The following is a 27289-nucleotide window of genomic DNA, read 5'->3' as shown; positions in this document are numbered from 1 at the left end:
AAATCAGGGGTTTTTCCCATGTCTACGAAAGACCGCAATGCCGATTCGATATTTGGGTTAACCATTTTTTTCACTAGCACTTTCACACTGATTCGCACAGATAATTTGTTAAATTTAACTAGTTGATACCAAATTTGAATTTGGATTTTTTGTCAATACCAAATTTTTATTTGGATTTTTTTATATACTTACAGTAGAGTTGAGTTCGCTGCTTTCGACATCTGACGTTTTCTCCAGGGGAAGATTCGGCAGCTACAGCAAGAAGTTCCTTTTAATCGTTGTGACTACTGGGGGCCTGCTTGCAGCAATCGGGAATTGTCCACGGTGTCCAAAAATTCGCTTCGTTGAGAATGGCTCCTTCAACCACAGGGTTATTTCACTTTAGGATTTTTTTTAACTTATACACTTCCTGGTTACTTTTACGTCAGGTCCCTATTCGGGCGCCAGTTAAGTTTTCTTTCCTTAAACAAAAGGGTGTGGGACGGTCGATTGCCAGAAATGAACTAATTTATTAATCCATTCTTCGATGCCAATGCCAATGCCGTTGTGCTGAGTAAGACCCGCTGAAAACTGGGTTAACTCCAAACGTTAACCCTACGTGTTGTTGTCCATTCAGCGATGGTCAGCAGTTGTCGCAACAGCTAACTCGCCCCCCCTTAAGTTGCTGACGTCTCCGGAACATAACTCCGATTGGGGAAGGTCTGGTAGCCGTTTGATGGTGAATCGATGGTCGGTGAATGCTCCACAGTTAGCACGACGTTTGCGTTATTTTTTCTTCGACGGAAAGTGCAAAACAGCAATACAGCAACAAATATGACGAGTGGGATTAACATTCCTCCAAAAACGGTAATGGATGGCCAGTCGAGAGAAAAAGAAAAAGAGTCATTCTGCAAACGGATATGTTCCAACTCTTTCCTCGTTTCTAAATGCAGGTCTAGCAGCTGTTCCATACTCATATTGAAGATTTCCTGTTTTTTTACTAAGGGTACTCCATCCAGCTGGTACAACGATAGGTTGGCCATCACATCTATAACCTTTGAGGAGTATTTATTGCCGTTGATCCATAAGTCGCACGAGTTGAATCTGACTATGAACGATCCGGTCAGACTTCTGTTGCTTGTGCCGCAATTGTTGTGCAAGGTGAAGTTGCGTACGGAGTTTACCAATATGGCCTGGTCATCTATTCGTAACACTTCAAACGTTGCGGGGCTCATCGTGAAGTCACAAGATGCTTGTTCTGCTCTGATCAGTTTGGGTATACATTCAGACTCGTCCAACTCTATTGTGCTAATGGGGAAAATGTATGGAATCAGATTGCTAACTCTGTAGCTGTTGTTCTTGTGGACTATATAGGTGTTGTGGTACAAATGGACTTTCCCTTGATGATACAATACAGGATGGAGTCTGATTTTTCGGAATATTCTGGGGTCAAGCTTAGGGGTCTTTATCAGCAAAACTATTTCTCGGTTGTTGGTGGCGATCGATGTATCGACATATGTCAAAGCTTCGGCTCTTGTAGCGAATGGGATGTTCTCAGCTTCCAAATTTTTCTGAATTAATTCGATTTCGAAATCTGACAATATTTTTTCATTAACAATGTTCGACTTAGTTAATATTATGCTATCTAATATTGCCTGAATTGATTGTATAATTTTTTCAAGGTGTATGTAAATATTAATTGAATGAATTTCGATGGATTCTGATCGGAATTGTTTAATTACTTTGGATGTACTGGAAGCTAAATCTTTGATTTTATTATTGAACTGTCTATTGATGGCTATTTGTTTATTATTATTGTCAATCAAGTCGTTTAACGAGCTATTGATAAGCCTTAAGTCGTTAGCATCGGGGTTACCTGCTATATATTTCCAAACAGTTCCCACTGAGTCCCAACGTTTGAAACGTTTGTTCGGCAGAAGTTTCCTAAATAACGAATTTAGATGTTCTAACTGATTCTGAATGATGATGGTAAATTGATTTGATTCTATTTTGTTAAAATCGCCTCTTATTGATTCTGTATAAAATTTATATGCCGTAATGTTATAGTGGTGAATATAATTGTAGCTGTCAATTCCGATTCTAGCTGGTCCTAAATCGATACCTATTATTGGTTCGTTATCTACTCTGTTTATGGTTATCCTTTGGCCGTTCAGCAAACATATCAAACCTAACAGACTGCAATGAGGAGAAAATTGTTTACTGTAATTAGTATAATTGTGATTAGGTGTTCATATTTTTTGTTATCGTATTTTCAAATCATTTTTATGGACTTTGCGAGAGTTGTCTGTAATTACGGTGCTTCTGTTAACCTGTTTAATTTGAATTTTCTTATATCTTGGTTTGTGTTTTAATCTGGCTCTAGTTTTTTCAAAAATTATTTTGTCTGTTGGAATAGTTTTCTCCTGTTTTCCCTTATTGTGGGCCAAAAGATCCTTTGCTTGTTTTGATTTTAGATGTCTATGAACTTCTTCGCAGATTATGGAGGAACGAATGGAGGGTAGGATTACTTCGTACGGAGTGTGTTTGATGGTGGAATGAATGGATGAATTGTATTTATGTACTGAAGCTTGGATTAGGTCAGGAACGGGTAGGTGTTTTTGTTCGAACTTCGTGATACGATAGATTTCGAGGATGGTTGAATGAAACCTTTCTATCACTCCGTTCATTTCACTACGGCCTGTGGCTGTCAAATAAACTTGAATTTGGTAATTTTGATAAAAGTCGGTTAAATCCTGAGTGCCAAATGATTTTTCGCCATCCATCACTAGTATCTTTGGTGGATGGTATTTTAATAACATGTCCTTAACTGCCGAAATGATATCTACGGCTGCTCGCGATTGAATCAACTTAACTTGTGCGAATTTTGAAAATTTGTCTATATAAGTTAAGAAATAATGCTTCTCCAAAAACATTATGTCGATATGGGCAATTTCAAATGGTGCTGTTGGGATCGGTGTTTCTTGTTGGAGGCACTTAATCGGAATACGGTCATATTTGTTTTCATTACAGATGCTGCAATTGGAAACAATATGTTTGATTTTGGAAAGTAGCTTCGGAAAATAAAATTTACGCAAAATTTGTAGCTTATTTTCCTCCACTCCTCTATGTGCTCTATTGTGTTCATTTATTATAATTTTGGATTGTTGGCTTTCATCCGCTACATCCTCCAGAAGTTTTTGAGTAAAACGGATCTTAAGAAGCTTTTGGTTTCCGAAATGTTTCCTATAAACTTCTTGAATTTTTCCCATTATCTCTTCGCTTGTTAGAATTCCGTTTATTTTTGTAAGTACTGTATGGTCCTTTAAAATCTGCAATATAGATGGTTCCGTTAATGTATTTGTATAAACTGTAGTCCGTGTAAAATTGGGGAATGGATTTTCGATAAGAATGTTATAATTTCCTTTTTTTACAATTATTTGGTTATGAAAGACGTTCAGTGGTGCTTCGGTTGAGATTATATAAAAATCATCACTGGTATCGGACGAGTGTTGCGTACCCGTCATAGAAAACACTATTCTGCTGAGGGCGTCTGCAACAACGTTACCTTTACCAGGTTTGTACATAATCTCATAATCGTGTTCCTCCAAATAGGCTTTCCAGCGCTTCAGTTTGGCATTCGTGTTCTTTGGAGACAGAGCAAAAGTGAGTGGTTGGTGATCCGTTAATATTTTGAGTTTGGTACCATACAAATAATTCCTAAATGTTTGTAAAGACCAAAATATAGCAAGCATTTCTTTCTCAGGTACGGAATATTTCTCTTCTGTTTTGGAGAGGGTTCTTGAAGCGAAGTGAATAGGTTTATCTTTACCTAATTCACCTTGAGAGAGCACAGCTCCAACAGCAAAATCTGAAGCATCGGTAGTCAGAATGAATGGTTTATTGAAATCGGGATAGATAAGAATATCATTTGATGATAATATTTGCTTCATTTTATTGAAACAGTCTATTTCTTGTTGGTTTAATGAAATTTTTTGTTTAGAAGTGTCAGAACCCTTCCCCCTTAAAATATTTGTCAAAGGTTTTGCGATTTTAGCAAAATCTTTGACAAATCGCCGATAGTAGCCCATCAATCCCAGAAAGGCACGAAGCTCTTTCATGTTTTTGGGCACGGGGTATTTAGAAATTACATCGATTTTATTTTGATTAGGTTTTATCCCGTCAGAGCAAACAATAAAACCGAGAAATTCTACTTCCTTCTTTAAGAATTCTGACTTATCTAATTGAATTTTCAATCCTGCTTGATTTAGTGTGTTCAAAATGGTGTTTAAATTTTTCAAATGTTCCTCTAAATCTCTACCAAAAACTATCACATCGTCTATATAGACGTAGCAGATTTTTCCAATAAAATTACGCAAAATATCATCAATTGCTCTCTGGAAGATTGCTGGAGCATTTTTGAGGCCAAATGGCATTCTAGTGAATTCATATTTACCATTATTTATGGCAAATGCCGTTTTCTCTATGTCCGATTCTTTCATTCTGATTTGGTGAAACCCTGATGCTAAATCCAGTGTAGAAAAGTATTGCTGTCCTTTCAATTGGTCTATGACGTAATTTATCTCAGGCATTGGGTATTTTTCCGAGATAGTTTTGGCATTAAGCATACGGTAATCAATCACCATTCTAAATTTTTTTTCCCCTGATGCATCCGTTTTTTTTGGTACGATCCATACTGGCGATGTCCAAGCCGAGCGAGATGGTCTAATTATCCCGTCCGCCAATAGCTTGTCCACCTGTTTTCGTACTTCTTCGGTATACGCAGCGGGGTAAGGATAAACACGTTGGTGAATTGGCGAGTTATCCGTGGTGTTGATTCCACATTCAACATTGGTTGAGCAGGTTAATTTGGTGTCAGGTTTATAAAATGCATTGTTGTTATGATTTAAAATATTTTTGAGCTTTCCTAACTCTAATTCAGAGAGATGAGAGGTTCGAAAAACATTTAGCGAAGAACGATTATTCGGGCTATAAAAAGAAATCGGGATCGTAAAACTGTTCGAGCCTCTTTTGAAAGTTATCTCTTTATTTTCCAAATCTATATTAGCTTTTAAAGCTTTCAGCATACCGTGACCAATTATTCCATGGAAAAAACTGTGAAACTTATGTAACAAAAATCGGTCTTTATACTTTATTTTTGGATAAAAAAAATTCAAATCTATTGCACTAGTCGGAGAAAATTTACTGTTTGCACCACTAATTTCTCCAGCTGAAAATTCATATGGTTTACTATTTTCATATGTATAAGCTAATTGAGGGTTTATCAAATTAACATTTGCACCTGTATCAATTAAAAAAGGAAAATTGCCAATGGTAGTTTTTAGGTTTATAAAAGGCAATGAGGGAACTACCAACTCGTCTTCCACTCTAAAAAATGGTACTCTCCGAAATTATTTGATCCTTCATGGGAATCGTGTTCGGGTTGTGGTGTATTCTGAGGTGGTTCGTCAGGTTCATAAATATATTCTTCCTGTGAATGATCTGTCTGTAACGGATGTGCTTGTCGTTTAGGCCAAGCTTCCTGACTTGAAGCTGGTCTGGGGCGTTTTTCGCCATATGTAGGTCTGTTACCATAATTCACGTATCGTGAATTTGTACTTCTATCTACTTCCATTGGCTCAGGATACTGCCTTTGGGGAACATATGGTCGATTCGGAAACGGGTTAGGATTGTATTGATGATGGTATCTTGGAGCTGGTTGTGGAATTGCTCTAGGCATAGGTCTTGGTGGTGGGAAAGTTCTTCTGGGTGGAACCTTTGGAGCTTCGGCTTGATAGCCTAAATCTCTTGGTTTTGGTATATTCGCTGCATGTTGGGTACCATATTGGTTTTTAAATGGTGCTGATCTCATATCCATATTGGAATAATCAAGGCAAAATTGATAGGCCTTGCTCAAGGATTTTGGATCAGCAGTTTTTAACAAAACTGATAACGGTTTCTCTAAACCTCTAATAAATGAGTCTAAAGCTTTTTCTCTGAAGTAATTAATATGGACGTTTGCATGCATTGAATATTTACCATCCGTTTGAACTTGAGCTATTATAGCGGCTAACAATTCGTTTACACGACTATAATAACTGCTTAAGCTTTCTGAATTGCTCTTTTTTATGCACGTTAATTCGTAATCGAGAGTTTTTACATCACGCTTGTCTTTGTAATACAACAACAAAGTTGATTTTATTTGTTGCCAACTGCACGTTACGTTATTTGCATTAAGAGCATCAGAAGCTTCCCCTCTGACCTTCCTACGAATTGTTCTCTCGATCAAGTGAAATTGTACTGAGTCATCAGGAATGTCTCTGTACATCACAAACACGTCTTCTACATCGGAGATCCAATTCATCAACTCATTTGGATTACCATCAAAAATCGGAACATCCCTTAAAAAATCAGGGGTTTTTCCCATGTCTACGAAAGACCGCAATGCCGATTCGATATTTGGGTTAACCATTTTTTTCACTAGCACTTTCACACTGATTCGCACAGATAATTTGTTAAATTTAACTAGTTGATACCAAATTTGAATTTGGATTTTTTGTCAATACCAAATTTTTATTTGGATTTTTTTATATACTTACAGTAGAGTTGAGTTCGCTGCTTTCGACATCTGACGTTTTCTCCAGGGGAAGATTCGGCAGCTACAGCAAGAAGTTCCTTTTAATCGTTGTGACTACTGGGGGCCTGCTTGCAGCAATCGGGAATTGTCCACGGTGTCCAAAAATTCGCTTCGTTGAGAATGGCTCCTTCAACCACAGGGTTATTTCACTTTAGGATTTTTTTTAACTTATACACTTCCTGGTTACTTTTACGTCAGGTCCCTATTCGGGCGCCAGTTAAGTTTTCTTTCCTTAAACAAAAGGGTGTGGGACGGTCGATTGCCAGAAATGAACTAATTTATTAATCCATTCTTCGATGCCAATGCCAATGCCGTTGTGCTGAGTAAGACCCGCTGAAAACTGGGTTAACTCCAAACGTTAACCCTACGTGTTGTTGTCCATTCAGCGATGGTCAGCAGTTGTCGCAACAGCTAACTCGAGTAATAAACGTATGTATAGTCGGCAAACTGAATTATCCTCCCACTGAACTGTCGCAAGAACTGTCGTCGAAGAACCGTCGGAGGCGTTTTTCCATTGTCCGAAGCGAGACATCGCTTCGGGATGTCGATGGTATTAAAACGACGTGAATCAAGCTGTGTGCGTGTAGCTCAGAAACGAACGAACCAAGTGTGTCGAACTCAAGATCGAAAGTGCGGTTACCAGAGATTTGACTTCCCAATTTCAACGGCGCTTGGGAAACGTGGAATACGTTTCGTAACGCGTTTACTAGCATGATTGACGGACATCAGAAGTTGTCAGACTTTGATAAATTAATTTATCTAAAACACGTGGTGTCCAAAGAAGAGCAACGCAGTTGATCGACGCAGTGGAAACGGCAGTGGCTAATTGTAGTGTAGCTTGGGAACTATTAAAAAAATCGCTCCGAAAATAAGGTGTTAGTGTGGCGAGTTATTCGCCATTTCACCGGTAAAGGGGGAATGTTACGAGACGCTGACCATTTTGATCGATGGATTCGAGCGGACAATCAAAATGGTGGCAAAGTTTGGCATTTGTACAAAAGACTGGAGCGTGCTATAAGCGCACATGTTATGCGACAAATTAGATCCCACTACACAAAAGAAATGGGAAACTCATCATAGAACCATCGAAGTAGCGAAATATGATTAAATGGTGAAATTTCTAAGAAAGCACGCTTTGGTGTAACGGGCTTTGCCTCGTGGTCCCTTAAAGGATCTCCCGTCTCACGCACCCACTAACCACAGTCGGCGAAAATGGAAGCTTACGTGTGCGTCAGTTAACGTAATTGAAAAGAAATGCCTATTTTACAAACTAAATAGCCACTCAGCCTTTAAGTGTCACACGTTTTGAAACCTGCCAGTAAATCAACGATACGATATGGTGAAGGAGAAAGGATTTTGTATAAACAGCTTGGCATCAGATCACCGCGTGAGGAATTGTACTTCTAGTTTGGGACATGTGGACAAGTTGAAGCATCACACTATGCTGCACAGGTCGCGGATCTGCAGCAGCAGCCATCTTCTGACGTCAGTGTTCCAGAAACAACTACGCCAAGTTAACGAGATCGTCTGTTAAGATCATAGACATGCATTACTGGATGGTGGGGCGCAAGTTAACCTCATCACCGAACGAGTAGTACAAGGATTACGAGTACAAAGGCAACGGGATCACCTGTCGATGTGGATTGGAATAAAGGGCAAATCCAACCAGACCTCACCTCATTCGGTAAATGTAGTGATTCAGTCCCAGTGTACTAATGTACAATTTCCTTTGAGGTTGTACGTATTGGTGGAGATAATGTGGAACCTTCCGACGGCTAATTTCCAACAATGGAAATTACCACCGAATATGAGGCTGGCCGACCCGACATGTGGAGATCTTGGAGCGATCGATATGCTCCTCGGCACCAATAAAAGTGATCACGCGTCAAAAGGGTCGTACTAACGCAACAAGTAAAAAGGTTAGAAGTGAAGTGCCAATGCACTTGCACTCAATAATAAACAGGTTAGATGTGAAGTACACGTACCGCGGTTTAATAATAAACGGGTTAGGCGTGAAATACACTTGTATTAGTTAGCCGCTTTTAATTCGGTTGTCCGGAAACATAAAACCTAGAATGCGTTTATTCAAATTCATGGGTTTATTTAGGATGAAAATAGAAGAAAATAGGAAAAGACCAACGCGATCTAATTAACTAATACCACCATAATGCGTAGGCGTATACGTACAGGCACAAACACAACCATACAATTTTTAATATATAACAAGGAAATTTTGTCAATAAACTTCATTTGTAATTCGAACCTCAACAATACGAGTCTTTTCTGTTAGGCGATTCTAGCGGCACTCCACAGTAGGAATTTATATTGAATTTTCAATAAACAGCCTACTGTCAGAACCATTCGATCGCCGATCTACGGAAAATAATCCTATAGTTGACACCAGATCCACCGTTAGGAACTAATCCTGGTCAATCCTGGTTCACAGTCTAACTGAAGGCGATTAGAAACTTGCGCAAGAAGTTTCTGGAATTAACCGACCTTCGCGCGGTCAATTCCACCAGCGGCGGAACGCGCATTCCGACTTTGTTCCCGCAGTAACATAACTATTAAACTATGAATTAAAGATAAAGAAGTTAGGGTACTTGTACGAAATAAAAAAGCGACGACTCCATTCGCTGAATCATCGTCTAAAAGCCAATCCAGAATGAAAAATACAATGTAAGGAATTTCTAGATGAATACGTAGAGCTAGGTCATATGGCAGAAGTCGGTTTTGAACGTATACGCGAATCGCCTACGTATTTTATGCCACATCATTTCATTGTTAAGCCTGGATAGGCTTATAACCAAGCTAAGGGTTGTTTTTGATGCCTCTTGTGCGACAGATTCAGGAGTTTCGTTAAACGATTCAAGATGACCTGATCAGTATCATAATGCGCTATCGTTTCCCAAGATACGCATTACCGGTTGACATCGAGAAGATGCACAGACAAATATGGATAAAAGATACCGACCGCCCTCTCCAACGCATTCGTTGGGGAGTTGAAGCAAGTGGAATTCAAGAATTTCTACTAAAGACAGTGACATATGGTACCTCGTCTGCTCCATATTTAATGACAAAACGTCTTCCAACACTTGCCAACAAGTCCAGTCCATCGGATCGGATTTTTATATGGATGATGTGATTAGCAGAGCAGACACGGTGAACCAAGGAAGGATTCTCTGCAAAGAATTATCCAACTTACTACATTCGACAGGGTTTCGACAGGGAAATGGGCTCGGAACTTTGATCGATCCCCACAAGTCTATTCAAACGATCCCAAATTGGAATAAGGATAATCAAATTACTAAACGAACTGTGGTTCGAACGAGATGCAGCTCGTCTGTATGATCCTCTGATCGTGATTGGGCCAATCATCATTATAGCAAAATGCTTGCAAGTTCTTTGGGAAAGATGTGCAAACCTGGATGAACCATTAAATGAGGAGCTAAGAGAGAAATGGATGCACTTTAAGCAACTCATAGTAGACGTAAAGGATATCACAGTACCACGCCGAGTAGTTACGGAAGAAACGAATATCGTAGAAGTGCATGGCTTTGACGCATCTGAAAGGGCATACGGTGCTTGTATTTACATGCGCAACAATTACCGCAGATGGACGAATCTAAGTAGAGCTACTGTGTGCAAAATCAAGGGTTACAAATATAGAAAATAGCAAAAGTCAAAAGAGAGTGACGTTACCAAGACTGGAGCTGTCAGGAGCTTTACTACTATGTCATCTGTGGCAGAAGGTTAAATTGCACAACCGCAAACATCCAATCATATTGGATCCCAATCATCTTTTTATCCTACTAATCATGAACTTATACCATCGTAATTTTTTTGCATACAGGTCCCCAACTACTTCTAATCTTAGTTCGTGAAAAATTCTGGACCTACCGTCACAGAAAGGGTTACACCAACCTTTCCGTTCCTGAATACTGGAGTCGATCTATGTGGATTCTAGATATCGTATAGTTTCATACCTTGCAAATCTACACCTATTCACGGTTACTTTACAATTTTTATTTGTCTAGTAACCAAGGTAATACACGTGGAATTAGTAACTAATTTATCAACCCAGGCCTTCCTTGCAATCCTCAAGCGCTTCGTGGCTCGACAAGGAAAGCCAGCGTTGATAGAATGCGAAAACGCAAAAAACTTTCGAGGGGCAGCTCGCGAGCTCCTGTAGCTGTAAGGCTTTTTTTAATCATAGCAAGCGCAAGATTCAATTCATTCCCCAACGTGTCCGAAATTTTGGAGGATTGTGAGATGCGGTCATAAAAAGTCTGAAAAAGCACCGGTCCATACCTGAACCGTCGTATGATAACATCAATCTAAATCGTCTGGATCGCTATAAAAAATCCAAGAATCTGGATTCCGTTGAATCTGGAAACAGTGGATGGACAGTGGACGAGACAGAGAGGGATAATCTTCCATCGTTAAAATGGGCAGTTGGAAGAGTAACGCGGGTTACAATTTAACCCATTTAACCAGTAACCCAACAATTTGGGTGCTACGATCAATCGCAGCCCAAAATGCCGATGCATCGTTGATGGAACGCAATCGCACCACGAACCTGTACCACGGTTTTGCTACATCGGCAATTTAGGTGCATAGTAACTACAAAATAAGCCAGCAACAGGTGGTGCGCGTAGATTAAACATTACTGATAAGTCTGCTAAAATTTAGTATTTAAGATCGTTAATTTTAAGCAATAATCCAGTATGTCTCAAAGTACCCTGGAGTGGAGGATTCAGAAATTAGTGCTCGATTCGACGTGAACTGCGCCTGTCTGTATAACTTAATGAATATAGTGGGTATGCTTCAAGCGTTACGTTTTGTTACGGTAGCTGGGGTCGGAAATTCGTTATTTTTGCGTTACGTAATAGTTTAATCGTCCCTAACTGCTGGCACCAATCTCTCACACGATACGACTAGTGTTGGGTAAAGTAGCACAAATTGGTGTGCTGTGCGCACACGAAGCACACTCAACGGTGTGCTGTGCGTGGAACGATCCACGATCCAGTGTAACTGATCGGAGGAAATGAAGTTTTGAAAGTGCTGACCGGGCGGGGAGACATTTTGGGAGGCTCTAACTAATCAACCTCGGGGCTCCTAAATTTGTGGTTGCGATGACCGGGGGGGTGGGGGGGGGGGGGGTTCTTTGGGGACCCAAAACCGTGTGCTAGCAGTGTACTTCCAGTGTGTTAGCTCTGTACTAGGTGTGCAGTGTGTTAGCAGTGTGCTAGCACAATAATAGGTGTGCTGTGCTGTGCGCACACCAAGCTGTGCTGTGCGCACTGTGTGCACAGCAGCACATTACCCAACACTAGATACGACCGATTTCAAATCTCATTTAAATCTTTTGTGTGATTCTTTCAAATATCAAAACATCTAATTAGAGTGTTTGTAAGATTTTATTTCTAAATTAATATTGGAGCACATACGCTAGCATTATTATTTTTTATTTAAAACAATTTTTGAATTTCGCGTCTAATACTACACTGTCTCTACAATGGCATGTGGACTAAGTTCTAATCGTCATCGTTATCAGTTAAAACCGCTGGCTGAAAATCACATTCGGCTGATAGCTCTTTTCATCAGGATGTTCACAGTAGCTCGTGTCCGTTCCGACATCACCTCCATTCGATGAGTCCTCCGTTTCGTCGGAGGGTCGTGCATGACGTTTGAACAGTTGCCTCTGCAATGCCACGAAGGGTGACTCTAGCACAAGACAGAGCACCCATGCCACCAGATAGGAAAGTAACATTGAAGCCGCCCAGATGGCACCCTGAGAAGATGATGGACAGGTTATTAAAATTTCAAATTGAAAACAAAAATATGAGTCACAAATAAACAAACTAATATTAGGACGACTTACAATATCAATTAGGGCGTAACGGAAGAAACTTCTCGTGTTGAACAGGGACATCTTAATTAGACATAAATGGCATAAGTACGCACTGTACGTAAGTCGTCCGATGATCGTGTGGAACGGTATATCAGCCAGTCGGGTTAATAGTTTTGCGAATCTAAAGGACAGTCCAACGCCGCCGAAAAAGATGATCACACTGTAGAGTAAACGTATGAACGGGAACAGCAAAGCCATCCAGAGTGAAGGGGTCGCAAACTCGAAGTGATAGAAGATGTAGCCCATCGCGAACAGTGCCGGAATCATAAGAAGGCTTCCAAACCAGAAAACCTTTATAAGCTGTACAATGATGAAGAAGAAGAAATAATGAATTGTTTATTCTATTTACATAAAATAATGCAGTATAGCCTGACTGTAAAACAAACAAAAAAATGATATCTGATTGGTCATATATGACGATAAACTTACCCAGTGACAATTAGTTCTCGTTTTAAGCAGATGTCTGTAGTAGAATGCAAAAGCAATCGCCAAGGTATAGTTCACCAGATACATGTGCGTTGGAACGTAGGCATCCTTGTACACAGCCCAGTACCAGAAGAAGTATCTAATTTGTCTGAAAAATTCGGAATCATAAGACTTGTGTTTTGTCAACAATCTCTTTTAATCGGACTACTCTTACTCTGGTGCAAAAATAGGAACGGCATCGTACGCCTTCACATAGATGATGGCGGCAGTTGCGGCATAGCTCAAAACCACCAATGTCCCGAGCAGTAGGTTCCGTACTTTAGGGTAGCGAGCAATCACGGCACACAGCACCAGTCCGTACACAAAGAGATGGAAATCGGCGGCCAGGTACCATGTATGTAGCATGCACTGTATACAAAACACAACAAATCTTGTCAAATGTCAATCTTTACCGTTGCGTCTCGGCACGGTTTGGGTAGTTTGTCTTCCGCTTACCGGTTCGTCCGCTTTGTAGTAATTGTTGATGTAGAGCAAATTCGCCCACCAATTCGCGCGACAGTACGTTCGTCCAGTTTCGAAGCCCTTCTGCCACAGAGGTCCATCACCTAACCGAACAACCCAAGTGGCCTCGAAAAGCATCACAAATGCGTACACCGGTGTTAACCTGCGTGTTTGTTGTTTTGAAAACATGTCGGAAGAAGATCGCTGAATAAAAGGAACCTTCGGTTCTACTTTTCCGCAGCGCTGTGCGTTCTTACCGTACGTAACGAGCGGCGGAAATGATACATATTTCCAAGATGCCGACCTTTTTCTTCGTTTCTTCCACCTTATCCATGAAGAACAGCACAAGCAGCATGGCACTGATGGCGAAAAACGTCGTCACTATTTGGGAACCATTGATGATTATCATTGTTGAAAATTCATTGTAGCGCTTGATATATGTACAACACGTGGGAATAAAATGAAATACAACTATTTAATAAGTATCTACACGTCCTGAAAATAGCATTCAATCTGCAGTGCATTTCGTTACATTTTCGATGGTAAACGCTGTTCTAGGTTGGGCGTAGAATACGACGTGGCCCAACGTGACTCCCATGAAGACGATCATTCGGATGGTGTGAATGTACCGTAAATCATGGCTAAGTTGATCGTCCCCGCGCGAGGTGATCCGGTACCAGTTTCGGATGATCGAAAAGGACACCAGATACATTTGCTTCGACGTCGCCAGATCGTGTTTGTAGTGGTCAAGTCCATGAGTTGTTTTGCACCGAAAATCGTACACACTCGAGGCTAGCACTATGCCGGCGATGGTTATTGCGAGCACTAGAAAGGTTATTTCCAACCAGTCTGGAAAATAGAAAATGTGTTCAAGCGGAAAAATAAAATGTGCTACATTGATATTCGTAAATTTACAATAAATAATACATTTTCTTTCTTACCTATTGGATAAGATATTGCGTTGCTATCGCAGTATTCTATCTCCGTTTGTGCTTTTAAGCCGTATTCATCGATCAGCTCAACGTTGACACACTTTTCTAGCAGCTCGGAATAATTATGGCGATATTCATCAATATCTCTGAATGTTCCTGGATTGAAGGTGTACTTGAAATGTAAAAGATGAAAAATCGTTGTAGAATGTACTGCACATAAACCAATCCGTAAAGGAATGTTCGACAGAAATCTTCTAATGCCTTACAGCGCGTTTCATAACTACACAAACACTGTTTTTTTTTAATAAATTCACAAGATTATTACATATGTCAAGATTACACAAATCGCACATTTCCATGTTTATACTTATACTACTAGTTTCAGAAATGTTAAAAAAAAACAGTATAAAAAATGTTGATTACTTTTCTAGTAAATGTATTTTCAGATTATTTTGAAAAACATCGAATTGTTCATGTTATCATGTTTTCATTAAGATTTAATTCTTGTATAAGTTACGGTTTGGTTATGAAGACGTGTTAATTTGAACTTCCAACTTGATTTTTTTTAATAAGGTGCCATAGTTATTTACCTGAATTTTAAAAGACCGGTATTCTTTGGTGCATTTTGTACTTGTTAATGTGCCTTTGGCAAACAAGCATACACAAATGATTTTCAATCGAAAATAAACATTTGTGTGCAAATCGATATAATGTGGCAAGGATGCTTTTCCGCAGCTGTTTCTACCCGTAATGTTTTTTGTATTGTGTTTTGAAAAATATGCAAAGAAATGTCAAACACACGAGGCGAGGCGGTTATGTTATTGCATTTGGTTGAAGGTTTATGGTCATCATTTTTGACTGTGGATGAGCATGATTTTCATAAACCGGAAGTATAAAAATAAGTCACTTCCCAAGCTTTAGGCAACCTACGTGAGAAACGGGTCACGTAAGACACAGCGTATTCGGTTGACGACCCAATAATCGAAAAGCCAATGTCAAGGTGTATGTTTTTTATGCAAACGACATATGTCTTGCTCTTTTTATAGGGTATAGAGTTGGAACAACATTCACACTCGTCTTAATATTACGGCGTTCGATCAGTTGGGTTTGTGTTGGTGGTTTTTAATTTATGCTGCAACGAATGTGTTAGTCAGTCATCCAAAAACTCTTGCTTATGTTAATACGGTGTTTTGATCGTTCATGCATCGGTACACATATTGTCTGCGTTGGTTTGTGGAATCGTATTGGAAAGGAAGAACCGGATTTGAAAGTTCTGGAAGATGCAGAACCAATCTTACCGAACCGACCACGCGAGTTCAATGGGATCGAAAATCAAGTTTTAATTTTAATTTCCCTTTCAACCTCGAACTTCAAATCGTTCTACAAAAAAAAAAAGAAAATAGAATTTGCGTAGCAAACCAAAGATTATGGTGGCTTAGAGACCGATCGTGCTAAATAATGTATGAAACAGGTTTTTGGACCACATGCTTCTAAATCTTGGGCGTTATTAAAACAAAACTCAACGTGTTAATTGTTTCGGCTCACAAACTTTCTGTTTCATCGTTCGATAATGTTAACCGTCTAGGTTATGTTTGTTTTGTCACCATTGTTTCCATTTCATTCGCTCCAAATGAAATGTGGTAGCAAACAGTGCAACGTTTTAGCGCTAAAAACTGGAATCGTAGTTTGGGACCGCCTTATGCCCTGATTCCACCTATCGAACCTTGTCCGTAGCGGCTAACGGAACCGTCACAAGACGAACCTTGAACTGATTCCCAAATGATTGTAACAATCGTGACCTGTAATTCGAAGTGCGCTAATGCGCTGCGGTTTGCCTAATTAATTATGAGCATTTCTTAAGCGATACGTTTGGCGTATCATTATCATCGTTACGCATCGCGAGCATTGGTACAGAAGTTTCAGACAAGGTCCTCGATATGCCAGACAGAATTAATCTTTCGTTGGAGGGATATTAAAAAGCTAATTTAATAAAAAAAACAGGAAAATCCCAGAATTTATTCCAGAAAACTTCAACCGAAAGTTTTGTGCTTTGTGCTTCGTTTGCAAATATTCACTCAAACCATAGAACACTAAGAAAATAGCATTAAGAATATGTTTCAAACACTATGCACAATGAAATATGTTTTTGAATGAATTGTACTAACTAGCTCACGGCTTAGTAAGTGTTCACTTTAAAACGAATCAAACTTCAAGGGTTAACAACGCCTGAGCCAGATAATAAACGTTGAATGGCGGAAGCAAAATGGAAATATGTTACAGTTTTATTTACCCGGTAGTTGGTCTTAAACTTGGGCACCAGAAGTTCACTGTCGTTCAGTCGACCAGACATTAATCGCAGACGCATTTCGCAATCGCGCACACAAATCCCACGATCCAGATGGGCATGGTTAAGCTTAATCTTCCATTTAGCCGAAATCCGTTCGATCTGGCCCCAAACGTCTGAGGTGTTGTCCGGTCGGATGACTGCCTTTACCACGCAGTACACAGATGGGATGCTGGGATTATCATTTAAACAGATATCGTAATCATCATACTTGAACACACGCGGCATTCGCCAATACTCGGACACTGAAACGAAAATGTGCACCATGATTAAAACCACCATAAGATCAGTCCGAAAAAGCGTTTTTTTTTCTCATAAATCTAATGCATCAAATTAGCCACAATAAATCACAATACATACATGCAAGCGCGTCTGTATCACTCTCACTACGCACATTATCAACGGTAATGCTCCCGGTCAATAACAACATAACCCAACATAACCGTTCCAAACGGTTCGCCATCCTAACACTTCCGCTCATAGTGACGCTTGTGCTTTCCTTATATTTCACTTTTTTCAATCGGTTCCACTCGCCCCATTAGATGCTCGCCGTTAGGTCCTTTCGCGATCGCGACAAAATCCAAACTGAACGCAAATTTTCGGCGATCGTGTTCTTTTACTGCTTCCACACCGTTAGCGGCATTTCGAGGCGAATGACATCTCACATCGGATTTCTTCTGTTTCAACGGTTCAATGTGAACCGGCTACAGCCGCCACACGATCCTAATCACTTTTTTTGCAAACAATGAAATAAAGCGTGAGAGGCGTTATTGTGTGTGTTTTTTTAGTTATCAGGTTTTTGGGATTTTGACTGATACAGAAATGTTCGTACATCGCCAATGATCGATGCTGCTTGTAATGGATCGCTAGCGAAGATGATTTGTATTCTCGTTGTTAGAGGTCACATTTTTAGAGACATTTAATTCTAATAATTAATGCTATTAATTTTAAGTTAGCTTGTAGGTATCGCACGTACCAAACTTGTTACTACATATAAACTATATCAACTACAAGTGTATAATTATGTATTCTTTACAGCTTTGTGGAATTTCATTATATCTCATCAGTCGTGTCGCAGATATGTGATCAACATATGATCAACATAATTCCTGGAGGCTCCAATTTAGTTTGAAATAATTCCCCGTAACAACAAATTACTATTCGGTATGGGATGGGACCGCGGTAAAGGATGTTCCAACGATGATCTAATGATTCTGGCAAAAGGAGATTTAGATACAATAATGATAGTAATTATAATATTGTGTACACAACGTATATACATAAATATGTACAAACGTCCGAAGAACACTGGGCAATATTGTGCTAACTGACCTCGCGATCGACTTGAAATCGGTAATTTAAAAAAAATCATCTTTTCAGACGAAGTTCATTTTCATTTCGGTGGTCGTGGTGTCGTTTTTAGGTCGCCGAGAACTTACATTGAAGAACTACCGATGTGTCCATTACAAGTGATTTTTTCATGTGTTTTCATGTGTTTTGGTCGAGAGGCATATTTGGACCACTTTTCTTTAGAAAAAAAGAAGGTGAGACGGTTACACTGAGTCTTACACTCAGGCGCATCCGTAGACGGAAAAACGCAGTGATTTCATACCAAATAAGATAGCAAAAAGAGTTCTCGTTTGTGTCGTGCTAGTAGGTCTTCATCCACTAATGCATCACATATAATTACAAGAATAAATGGTTAATGATGTCGACTCCCCTCATGAGTGTACCTACTGAATACTAGGTAACGAAAGTGCAACTTAATCTAAACGGTATCATATATCTAAGAAATATTGGAAGTCGTCATAAAACGAGCCAGGACTGCAATTCGAATGGAAATTCTGGATGCAACAACGTCAACTGAAGTGAGCTACATTAGAGTAAGATGTTAGCCTGTACAACTCATAGGTATTCAAAAGTGTTTTAGTGAGTCGTGTTTTACAAAACATAAAATGATGCCATCAATATGAAGTCTCCATTAATTCTTCCCAAATACACCTATGAAGGCTACTCAGAGCTATGAATTCATTTTATGCATGGTATCCTAAAACAACTTGAAACGATCTATCCATTTGCAAGACATATTACCAAAAAAACTTATACCTTAATTACACTTTGGTCAGATACAAACCAATATGCAAAGGAAGTAAAAATCCAAAGCTTTCATATGACACTAAATCTAAAATCATTACAAGAGTTTTTTTTTTCCTTCCAAAGTGCACAGTTTCGCTTGGAAATGCAATACTAATTGCTGTCGGTAGCAAATGCATCAACTACCGATGCATACGAAAAACTTTTCCCATAACTTCTGGAGCATGTTTTGAAATAGTAGCGATTGAATTCGAATGTAAATCACACCTCCGAACCACCGTGTGCGCTCGTTCGCTTTCCATTTAATTGCTGACAAACCAGAAGCGGATGCAAATATCATTTATTTGCTGCAGCCATGTGCTGTACCATCGCGTAACAAAATGCTGCACTCTCATCTCCATTAGTGCGCTTTGCTGTGTGGTCGTGAAGACAATCGTCAAGAGCACGTTCTATGATGACAATTTTCCGACCGCTGCCGTACAGAACGTGCAACTACTTTGACTGTGCGAGGTACTTCCTTAGCCACACGTTGTTCTCGGTGATTTGTTTTTATTTCTTTGCCCTGATTTTTCTACAGGTGAATAAATGGATTCAGGCGGGAGAAACGGTGTCAATGATATGTTGTTTTTGTGTATTTTTGCTCGGGAAAAATGAATGATAGTAGCATACAGCGCTAGAACAAATCTCTTTTATTCTTGACAGTGGCGTATCTTTTGTGCTTTAGAATTGTGATACGATACGTGGACAACGCTGTGAAGAGAAGGTTTTAATCTGTGAAATGTAAAACCACACCTTGCTGAGCTTTTAGTGATGTGTGTTCATTACACTGCGGTTGCCTGCGGAGGATGGACGTGAGTGATGGATCTTCATCAGAAAGGAAAAGGAAAATTTTGAGTCACAGAACAGAAAAGTGAAACGCTATCTCAATATCTCGTGGTTACGAACGAACCGGTTGCAGTTCCTGCTTCGAATGTGTAGTCAGTCGGTCGTCGAACTTCCACCATGCTGCACTTCTTTATGACAGTGAACATGCAACTTGCATCAACGTCATTCATTCGTTTCTTCTGCTATTGGTCGGACATACTATTACGACACCAGCGAAGCGCTCGTCTAAAGAGCGCCAAGTGTTCGGGGTTGAGGTAGTTGTTTAATCAAGGAAAATGACAGTTATTCGTTGTGGTATTCGATAGGAAAACGAGAAAACGCTTGGTGGCATAATTGGAAGAAATTGACACAGGTTCAAGGTTATACAATCATTATGTGGGTGGCTGCTTATTTCAAGAAATGTCCAGGATCCGTACAAGGTTAAGGTTACAAATTGCAAACGTTTATTTTTTTATGAAATTTGCAATGAAGGATTTAAAGAAATGTTTCCTTTTGTTTGTTTCTTTAAAAAAATTGTTCGTTTTCGTCTGAGATAAAATATTAACATTTCAAGTGGACCAAATGTCTAAAAAAAATATTTGTTTTTTTTGACACCAATTAAGGATACCGTTCAACATGTCAAGTGGCAACTTTACTTTGGCAATAAAATACTCTCCTTTCCGATGAATGAAACTATGCAACCAAACATTCCGCCGACCTTGAATGTTTAATAACTGGTTATTCGATTTTCGTTTGCGTTATATTTGGCCAACAGTACGTTTGAAATGCTGCAAAGCGTGTGCATATGCTTACATCATACATAAACAGGTTCTTGGGAAATTTGGTGGACAATACTAAAACTATTGGCAGAATAGAATAAATTTGTACTGTCCAAAAAGGTAGGATTGGTTTGTGTTTTGATTTGCCATGACATCACATGAAAATGATGATTTCAATTATCAATACAAAATTTTCACATTTGAAATTGTTCGAAGTATCACTTACATTTAGCAGGAAGAAGAAAAACTGTTTTATCGTTAATTCGTCATGTGAATTTTACTTTTACGAAATTGTTATTATAAAACTATTATGTGTTCTCAGTTCAGTTCTTATTATTTTCTTATTTTTTTTTAATATTTTCAATATAATATATTTTATTTTTTTAAATATTTTAAAACATATGACAATGAATGAAATGTTTAAACATATGACAATGAATGAAATGAATGGATGGAAATACAGTTTGCAGGGCTGTTATAAACTTGTAGCTTATTTATTTAATATAATTTAATGCAAAAGCGGTAATATAAATTCTTTTTAAAATAAGGGTGCTAATAATGATATCACATACTGCAAACACTTGCAACAATACCCTAACGGTCCAAATGTCCTCAGTCACTTGTCCTTCGTGTGAGGAAAAAGTACTTTAGCAAAAGTTTTAACCTTGAGCTAAATACACAAGGGGCGAAAAGGAAAATCCTTGGAAAACAATTATCTATGCTACGGTTATAGAGTGCCAGAGTGCACGGAAAAAGAATTGACAACACGCCGAAACAACGGGCAACGTCTTTACTCGTGGAAACGGGAAAGACAATGCCGTGTTGCGTTCGATAATGAAGGATACCATTCGAAATCCGCTTGGGGATTAATGAACACGAACCGGGTACTGGAAAGAATGTATGTTTTTGCCTTATGCACAGCATACATTAACATCGGATGAAAAGCGATGGCCATCGAACTGAACTGACAGTTACAGTGTAGGCGTTCCGACGACCGGCAATCAACGGTTAGAAGGCTTCCGTCTTAATTTAGTTCCCGGGTCATGTGCCCTACTTATGGAAAGTAGTGATTGCAGTGATTTTGATTGTTATTTTGGCATTAGAGCACATTTTAAAGCATAAAATAGAAGAGTTTATTTATCAACATAAATTATAAGTAATTTTTTTAGCATTTTATTAACATGTATGTGTTGTTTATTTTTCATTTATGGCTAATTGACAAAATTTTCATTTTTCAGATTCCCATAATCACGATGATTTCTACTACAATGATGGTGAGTTGAAATATTTCACAACATCGTAATATTTGAGCAAAACTGTCTACATCAACCGATATATTTGTACAATAGACGAATAGCTAAGAATTACCAACTACTACAAAAATTTAGCTATTTTAACAATGTAGCTGCCCATAGTCTTAAACTGCATGAAAAGCTTTTAACGCGAAAGCTTCCTTCACATTGAACTTTCGAGCAGTTGCGGGGTAATGTAGTGCAACATGGCGAAAGCTTTTTACTGGTACAGCAAAAAATCAATGTTTCATCAATGTTGAGAAAATCCAAACTTTCTCTTTCTTTATCCTCCACCTTATTTGGTAGGACTTTTTAATTATGAAGAAATACAATTATTTTCATACTTTTAAAAAATCGTACCTACCTTTCCTATTTTATCAAAAGGCTGCGATAAATTATTGACGAAGTTTAGTAAAGAATCAGTTAAAATGCAAAACTATTTCTGATAAGTTACTGTAAAAGCAAAACTTAAATTTATAATTGCATTTGTTTCAATTTATATTCCTAAAAACTAAGTTTTGTCATTTTGTAATTTTATTTCAGATTAGAAATTGAAATATAATTTGCAAATTGTATTGAGCACTGTAGTCAATACAAAAAAACTTATTACACTTCCTCCTTTTTACATAAAACAACACGCAAGATAATTGTACCGGTGTTTGTAACAAATTCCCGAAATGTCCACGCCCATTCCGTCACTTAGTCAGAGCTTAATATGTTTATTCAGGCGTCTATTGGTGGGCTGCGTCATCCCCAACAATTGTCTTACGACTTAGTCAACTGGGTAAGAAGACATGTATTTCAGCTAGCTGTCAAAATGCGCTGTCTTATATCGATTATCCGTGTTAATGTTGTTTATTCGCGAAATAGTTTACCTATTTTGGTTTCAGCGAAAGCGTAAATTCACACAATGTTCTGATCGCACGTTTTATAATATTTTTGTGCGTTCTCAACCATCCGTACCTTGAGCAAAAGATGTAGTGATTTTGAAATGTGTTTCATGAGAACGTTTCAAATCGTTTCAAGCGATTGATTTGGATGCTAATATTCAAAGGAGAAGGCCCATAGTTGACAAACACGAACAAGTTTTTCAAGCCGGATTATCTGACTCAGCTTCTCAGTTGAGTGAAATCCGTAGCGTAGAGCGGTACGCAAATTCTTCGCGCGGGTCTATTTTTAACATAAAAAAAAACAAACTTTGCCCTTCTGCACCACCGCGTACAGTGCAAATTTTGCTGTTGTGTTTTTACTTTTTTAAATATATGTAAGTGTGTGAGTGTGAGGACGAGGTAAACCTGCAATGTTTACGATGATCTTTTTTTTATAGAGATGTGCGAGGGGAAAGGGTCAGACCCTCTGAATACACTCTTAGCAACCGTGAAGGGACGTTGTTTATCGTTTGCCGAACCGCCCAAACTCGATAACGTGTCTATCATTTTTGTTCCTAATGAAAGCACGAGAATGGTAGTGTATCGAAATGTAAAGTTTGCCACGAGACTTGAATATACAGAACGTGTCATGTAGTAAAAGTAATGTTAAAAATATATTTTAGAATGTGGAATTTGTAGTGTGGTTAGTTAGTTCCGTTTTTAACATCCTGCAAAACCCAAAAGTACGCAAAACCTGTCAACATTTACGAAATGTGTACGATAAATGGTGTGGTGAAAAAGAGATAAAATATCATCATATGCGACAAACAACGAGCGAAAAAGAATGAAAACAGTGAGAATCAGAAAAAATATTTCATGCATTTCCATGGGGCGCCGAAAAAAAAGGTCTTTGCCAATTCACAGTTCATCAGGCGTCCAAAGAAGTGAAGTGTGGAGGATGTGAAATGAATGGAAAGGGAATTAAAAAGGCAAAACAAAACAACTATTTACTTTCCCGTTCCACATGCTCTTCCGATTTCCGCAGGCGATGGCGATGAGTAAAGAGCGATAGATTTAACGTTTGGAGATACCGGTTTTTCAACCAACGAAAAAGAAATAAAACAGCACCACTTTTTATTTCACAATTTGCTGAAGTAATTTTGAAATATCGCTGAAACAACGCTGTTAAACATCTCATTTTTATCCGTAGCAAGAAACGTGGCTTTGTGTATTTTGTTCAATAAACAATACCAATACCTAGTATATTTGTGAAAAGTTTCTCACTCTCGCAAAGGGAAAACTTTTTTTTTGCTTCTCTCGTTGCGAAGATGTTTGTATCGTGATGTCGAGTTGCGGTTGCGTGTGCGCACGCCGATGTGTATCATCGAGGTGCACAGTGGAACGGACACATTTGCGATGGTTAAAATGGAGTTGTATTTTCTCAAGTGCTAACAAATTTATTCAAAAAATTTTTGATAGCCTATCTTTGGTTTTATGTTTTGTTTCGCATTTTGGTTTCTGCGAATTTGGTTCGCAGCTAAAAATCTTTTACATATCTGCGGCCTTTATGCCATTGCCATGTTTTTTAAAGATTTGTTTACGGCAAACATTATGGTTTTGGAAATGCAAACTCGTTATGAGAAAATTTAACGCTTCTTTATAGCATATTAATTATGTTGTCATGTAAGCATAAGTTATAAATATTTTCAGTCTAAAATATGTAACAAAACCAACACAATATTCTTTTAAATTCCGTTTTTAAATTCAACCAATTAAAACAAAGTATAAATAATTGTATTTCTAGTTCAATTCCTAAGCTGTTCGTCCGTCAATAAAACTCAGCTTCAGGTATATTTCACTGGCAAACATCGATTTTACCTCTCGCTGCTAGTACACTATCGCAGTGTGCAATCGTGCAAAGTACGAACATCGATGGGAGTTGTTGCGTTTGCACCCCTTTTTAGTCGCATCGTTTCATCCGTTCGCACAAGTTAGTGCCCGTGCAGTGTACGGGTATCTGCTGTTCCTCGCTGTTGAAAACCGGGCGACGCGTATAGCGATTGACTTTTCTTAGTAGAAAGTTTACCATTACCCGATGGGGGGAGCCTGAGTAGGGTTAAGAAAAACAGCTCACACTGCACACGGGAGGGTTAAGTAAATTTTTGCGAGAAGATTGTTGAGTTGAGTGCGTTCAATAAAAAGTTTACGTGCTGGTGTTATTCGTTCGTTCGGGTTCAGTTAAACATTCACAGATAGTGAAACGCGCATTTGGTTTTTGCTGTTTGTTTTTGGGTGCCATTGGCACAACGCTAATCGCGTGTCGTGTGACAGCATTATGTGACCCAATATAGTCGCTGTCACCCTTAGGCGTGAATTGTCCGTATTTGTGTTGTTTTGTTTTCGGGTACTTGTTCGAAAAGTGAAGGGCCGCTGCTACAGCTTCGCCTAGCCATTCCAGTGGGCAGGGGAGTAGGAAAGATCTCATTGGCCCAACAACAACATGTGTGGCTGACGGTGGAAAGTGTCGCGGAGGCGAAAAACGCGAATCCAGACGAGAGTTGTCACGCTGTGAACTTTGCAGCATCCGTGTTTAGTGAGGTTTTTTGTTTCGTTGTTGTGCTGACAGGCATAAACGGGAAGCAATCATGCGGTTGTGCTGTGAAATAAATAGTCCTAGCATATCATTTTCAGTTCGGCGGGCCAAGAATGTGTTTGTCTGATTAGTGAGTCGTATTGGCCCCGACCTGGTGGTGATGTACAGCGCTGGTGCCGTTACAAGTGTTAAGAAAAATTAAGAAAAAAAAGTTAGATAGTATAGCAAAAGCAAATAAATACAATCACTCTGGTGGTGTGTAGCATGCAGTGGTGGTTCAGCTGGGTCAGGTAGGTGGAAAAACCACCATCACCAGTGAGGTGGGAAAAAGTGCCAGTGCTGGTAAGGTTGATTTGATAAGAAGTGTAAACATCATCAACGAGTGTAGCAACGACACACTCGTATGCGATTTTCCTGTGTGCATTCTGCTGCGTGTGCCCCCTTTAAAATCGACCATCGAATAATTGCAGTGCGCGTGTGTGAGTGTAGCATCATCTGTGAACTTGACCGGAAGCGATAGCCCAGAATCGATCTCTCCATACTAATGCGGTGAATATTAGCAAATTTGTGCGGACCAAATGTGAAGTGAAGGGGATAAAAGGTAACAACAGCATAAAAGTGCTATAAATGTAATTGATATTGTAAAATCATTCTTGCGAAACTTACGCTGATGCTGTAGGAAGTAAAAGTTAGTATTTATGACACAATCAAACCTCTTGTACAATGTAATGAGAGGAAAAACAGGAGAGTATCTAGAGACGCATCGAGACCTTGCACAGTAATATGAGCGAGTTTTTTCATATCTCAAATCTATCCTGGATCAAAATATCCTTGACCTAATGTGTGTTAATTGGTGTAGCAACATAATGATACATTTTCCAAAAAAAAGAGAAATATTTTTAAAAAAATTGTTCTTGATAACATTTTGCAAAATGTTTCGTGTGTCAATTATGTCGCTTATGAGGTATGATATAGACAAAGCACATAAATACTAAACTGTTTCGTGCTTTGTTAGTATAATTAATGTGGTTATGAATATTTGTATAGTTAATCAAAACTTTCGTACATTTTATAGCACTTGACATTTGATAGTAGCGATTGTGAAAAAGATCTAAAATGTTCGAATAATGAAATGATATATTTAGAAGCTATTTTAAAGCAATCGATAATTGGTTAGGGCCAAGGTAAAGGCCAAAAGGGGGCGGTTTGTAGCAGAGTTTTGAAAATTGTTCCTTTCGTATCGAAAGAACACCCATATGCAACCGTGTGATTGAACCGAGCGAAGGGCTCCGGTTACGACAGGGTCGAGCTGTAGTCGAATCCAGTTCGGCTAGTGTCAAACCAGCCTCAAGGTGATGTCGCCTTCATTATCAACCTCCGGCTGACAAGAAGTATACAGCGATCTCTCTTAGTGAACTACGAACCACTGGATTTAGTACTATTTGCATGTGTGTGTGTTTTTTTCGAGTCGTTGTATAGCTTATTTAAATCGCCCTTTAATAAACGCCCTTCGCCCATGCGTAAGGCTGCATTAATCGTAAAGTTTTGCAATGGTCGATTTTTTTTTCGATCGAGTTTTTAAGATGATCAACCCTTACCACAACAGGGTGCAATAGTATGACGACGACGCTCGAATCCTCTATTGCAAAACCGCATATTGATCAAACCTTGTAATGTTATCAAAAAAGCATGGAAATATGTTTTTTTTCGCAGACCCACCTCACTTAACGCCGAGGACTTCATTTGTATGCGTTTGGCTTACGAGTCTGGTTGATAGACTACACCGAGCCGAAGTGTTACCAGTGTGACCACAACAACACAACCGCAAACGATTCCGAGACGACAATGATGATGTAATTGTTGAATTTATCAGCTGACAACTTCAGTGACGAATGTGGTTGTGATAGGAGTTTCTTTCCATCCGTTTGTTTTGTTATTTATATCACGGATTTTAATTCCACGTCCTAGCAGCATACGCTTTGTTGTCGTTGACGCAATTCTCTTGATAAGAGCCATGAGAGTAAAGAGTGTAGTGCGAATAATTGATCTGAATCAGTTTAGAAATTTT

General features: G+C 39.0%; 2 protein-coding genes across 13 annotated transcripts in view; one reads left to right on the top strand and one right to left on the bottom strand.

Annotated features, from left to right (window-relative positions):
- Nucleotides 1-19365, bottom strand: part of LOC125768836 (nose resistant to fluoxetine protein 6-like) — a 37793-nt gene extending 18428 nt beyond the window's left edge. For 2 of the 5 annotated variants that reach the window (XM_049437027.1, XM_049437030.1), the window contains exons 1-4: nucleotides 17091-19365; nucleotides 16677-16975; nucleotides 14396-14558; nucleotides 13987-14303 (exon numbers count right to left, since the gene is read on the bottom strand). In XM_049437027.1, coding sequence (XP_049292984.1) covers nucleotides 13987-14303; nucleotides 14396-14558; nucleotides 16677-16975; nucleotides 17091-17211 — 900 coding nt within the window. In that variant the 5' untranslated portion in view covers nucleotides 17212-19365. Of the gene's footprint in view, nucleotides 1-11949; nucleotides 12828-12956; nucleotides 13102-13167; nucleotides 13362-13448; nucleotides 13618-13711; nucleotides 13885-13986; nucleotides 14304-14395; nucleotides 14559-16676; nucleotides 16976-17090 lie in introns of those variants that run through there. The other 3 variants (XM_049437029.1, XM_049437026.1, XM_049437028.1) reach the window with 3 other exon arrangements.
- The window catches only part of LOC125768815 (mucin-5AC), a 107173-nt gene that overhangs the window by 36981 nt on the left and 42903 nt on the right, over nucleotides 1-27289 (top strand). For 4 of the 8 annotated variants that reach the window (XM_049436972.1, XM_049436973.1, XM_049436971.1 and 1 more), the window contains one exon: nucleotides 21706-21741. The gene's annotated coding sequence lies outside the window, so the exon portion shown is untranslated. Of the gene's footprint in view, nucleotides 1-21705; nucleotides 21742-22914; nucleotides 23049-24458; nucleotides 24642-25319; nucleotides 25823-27289 lie in introns of those variants that run through there. The other 4 variants (XM_049436966.1, XM_049436968.1, XM_049436969.1 and 1 more) reach the window with 4 other exon arrangements.

The sequence above is a fragment of the Anopheles funestus genome, chromosome 3RL, assembly GCF_943734845.2.
Source record: "Anopheles funestus chromosome 3RL, idAnoFuneDA-416_04, whole genome shotgun sequence".
NCBI classification, from domain to species: Eukaryota; Metazoa; Arthropoda; class Insecta; order Diptera; family Culicidae; genus Anopheles; species Anopheles funestus.
Note: the sequence above shows the minus strand (reverse complement) of the source record. Positions and strands in the feature narration are given on the sequence as shown.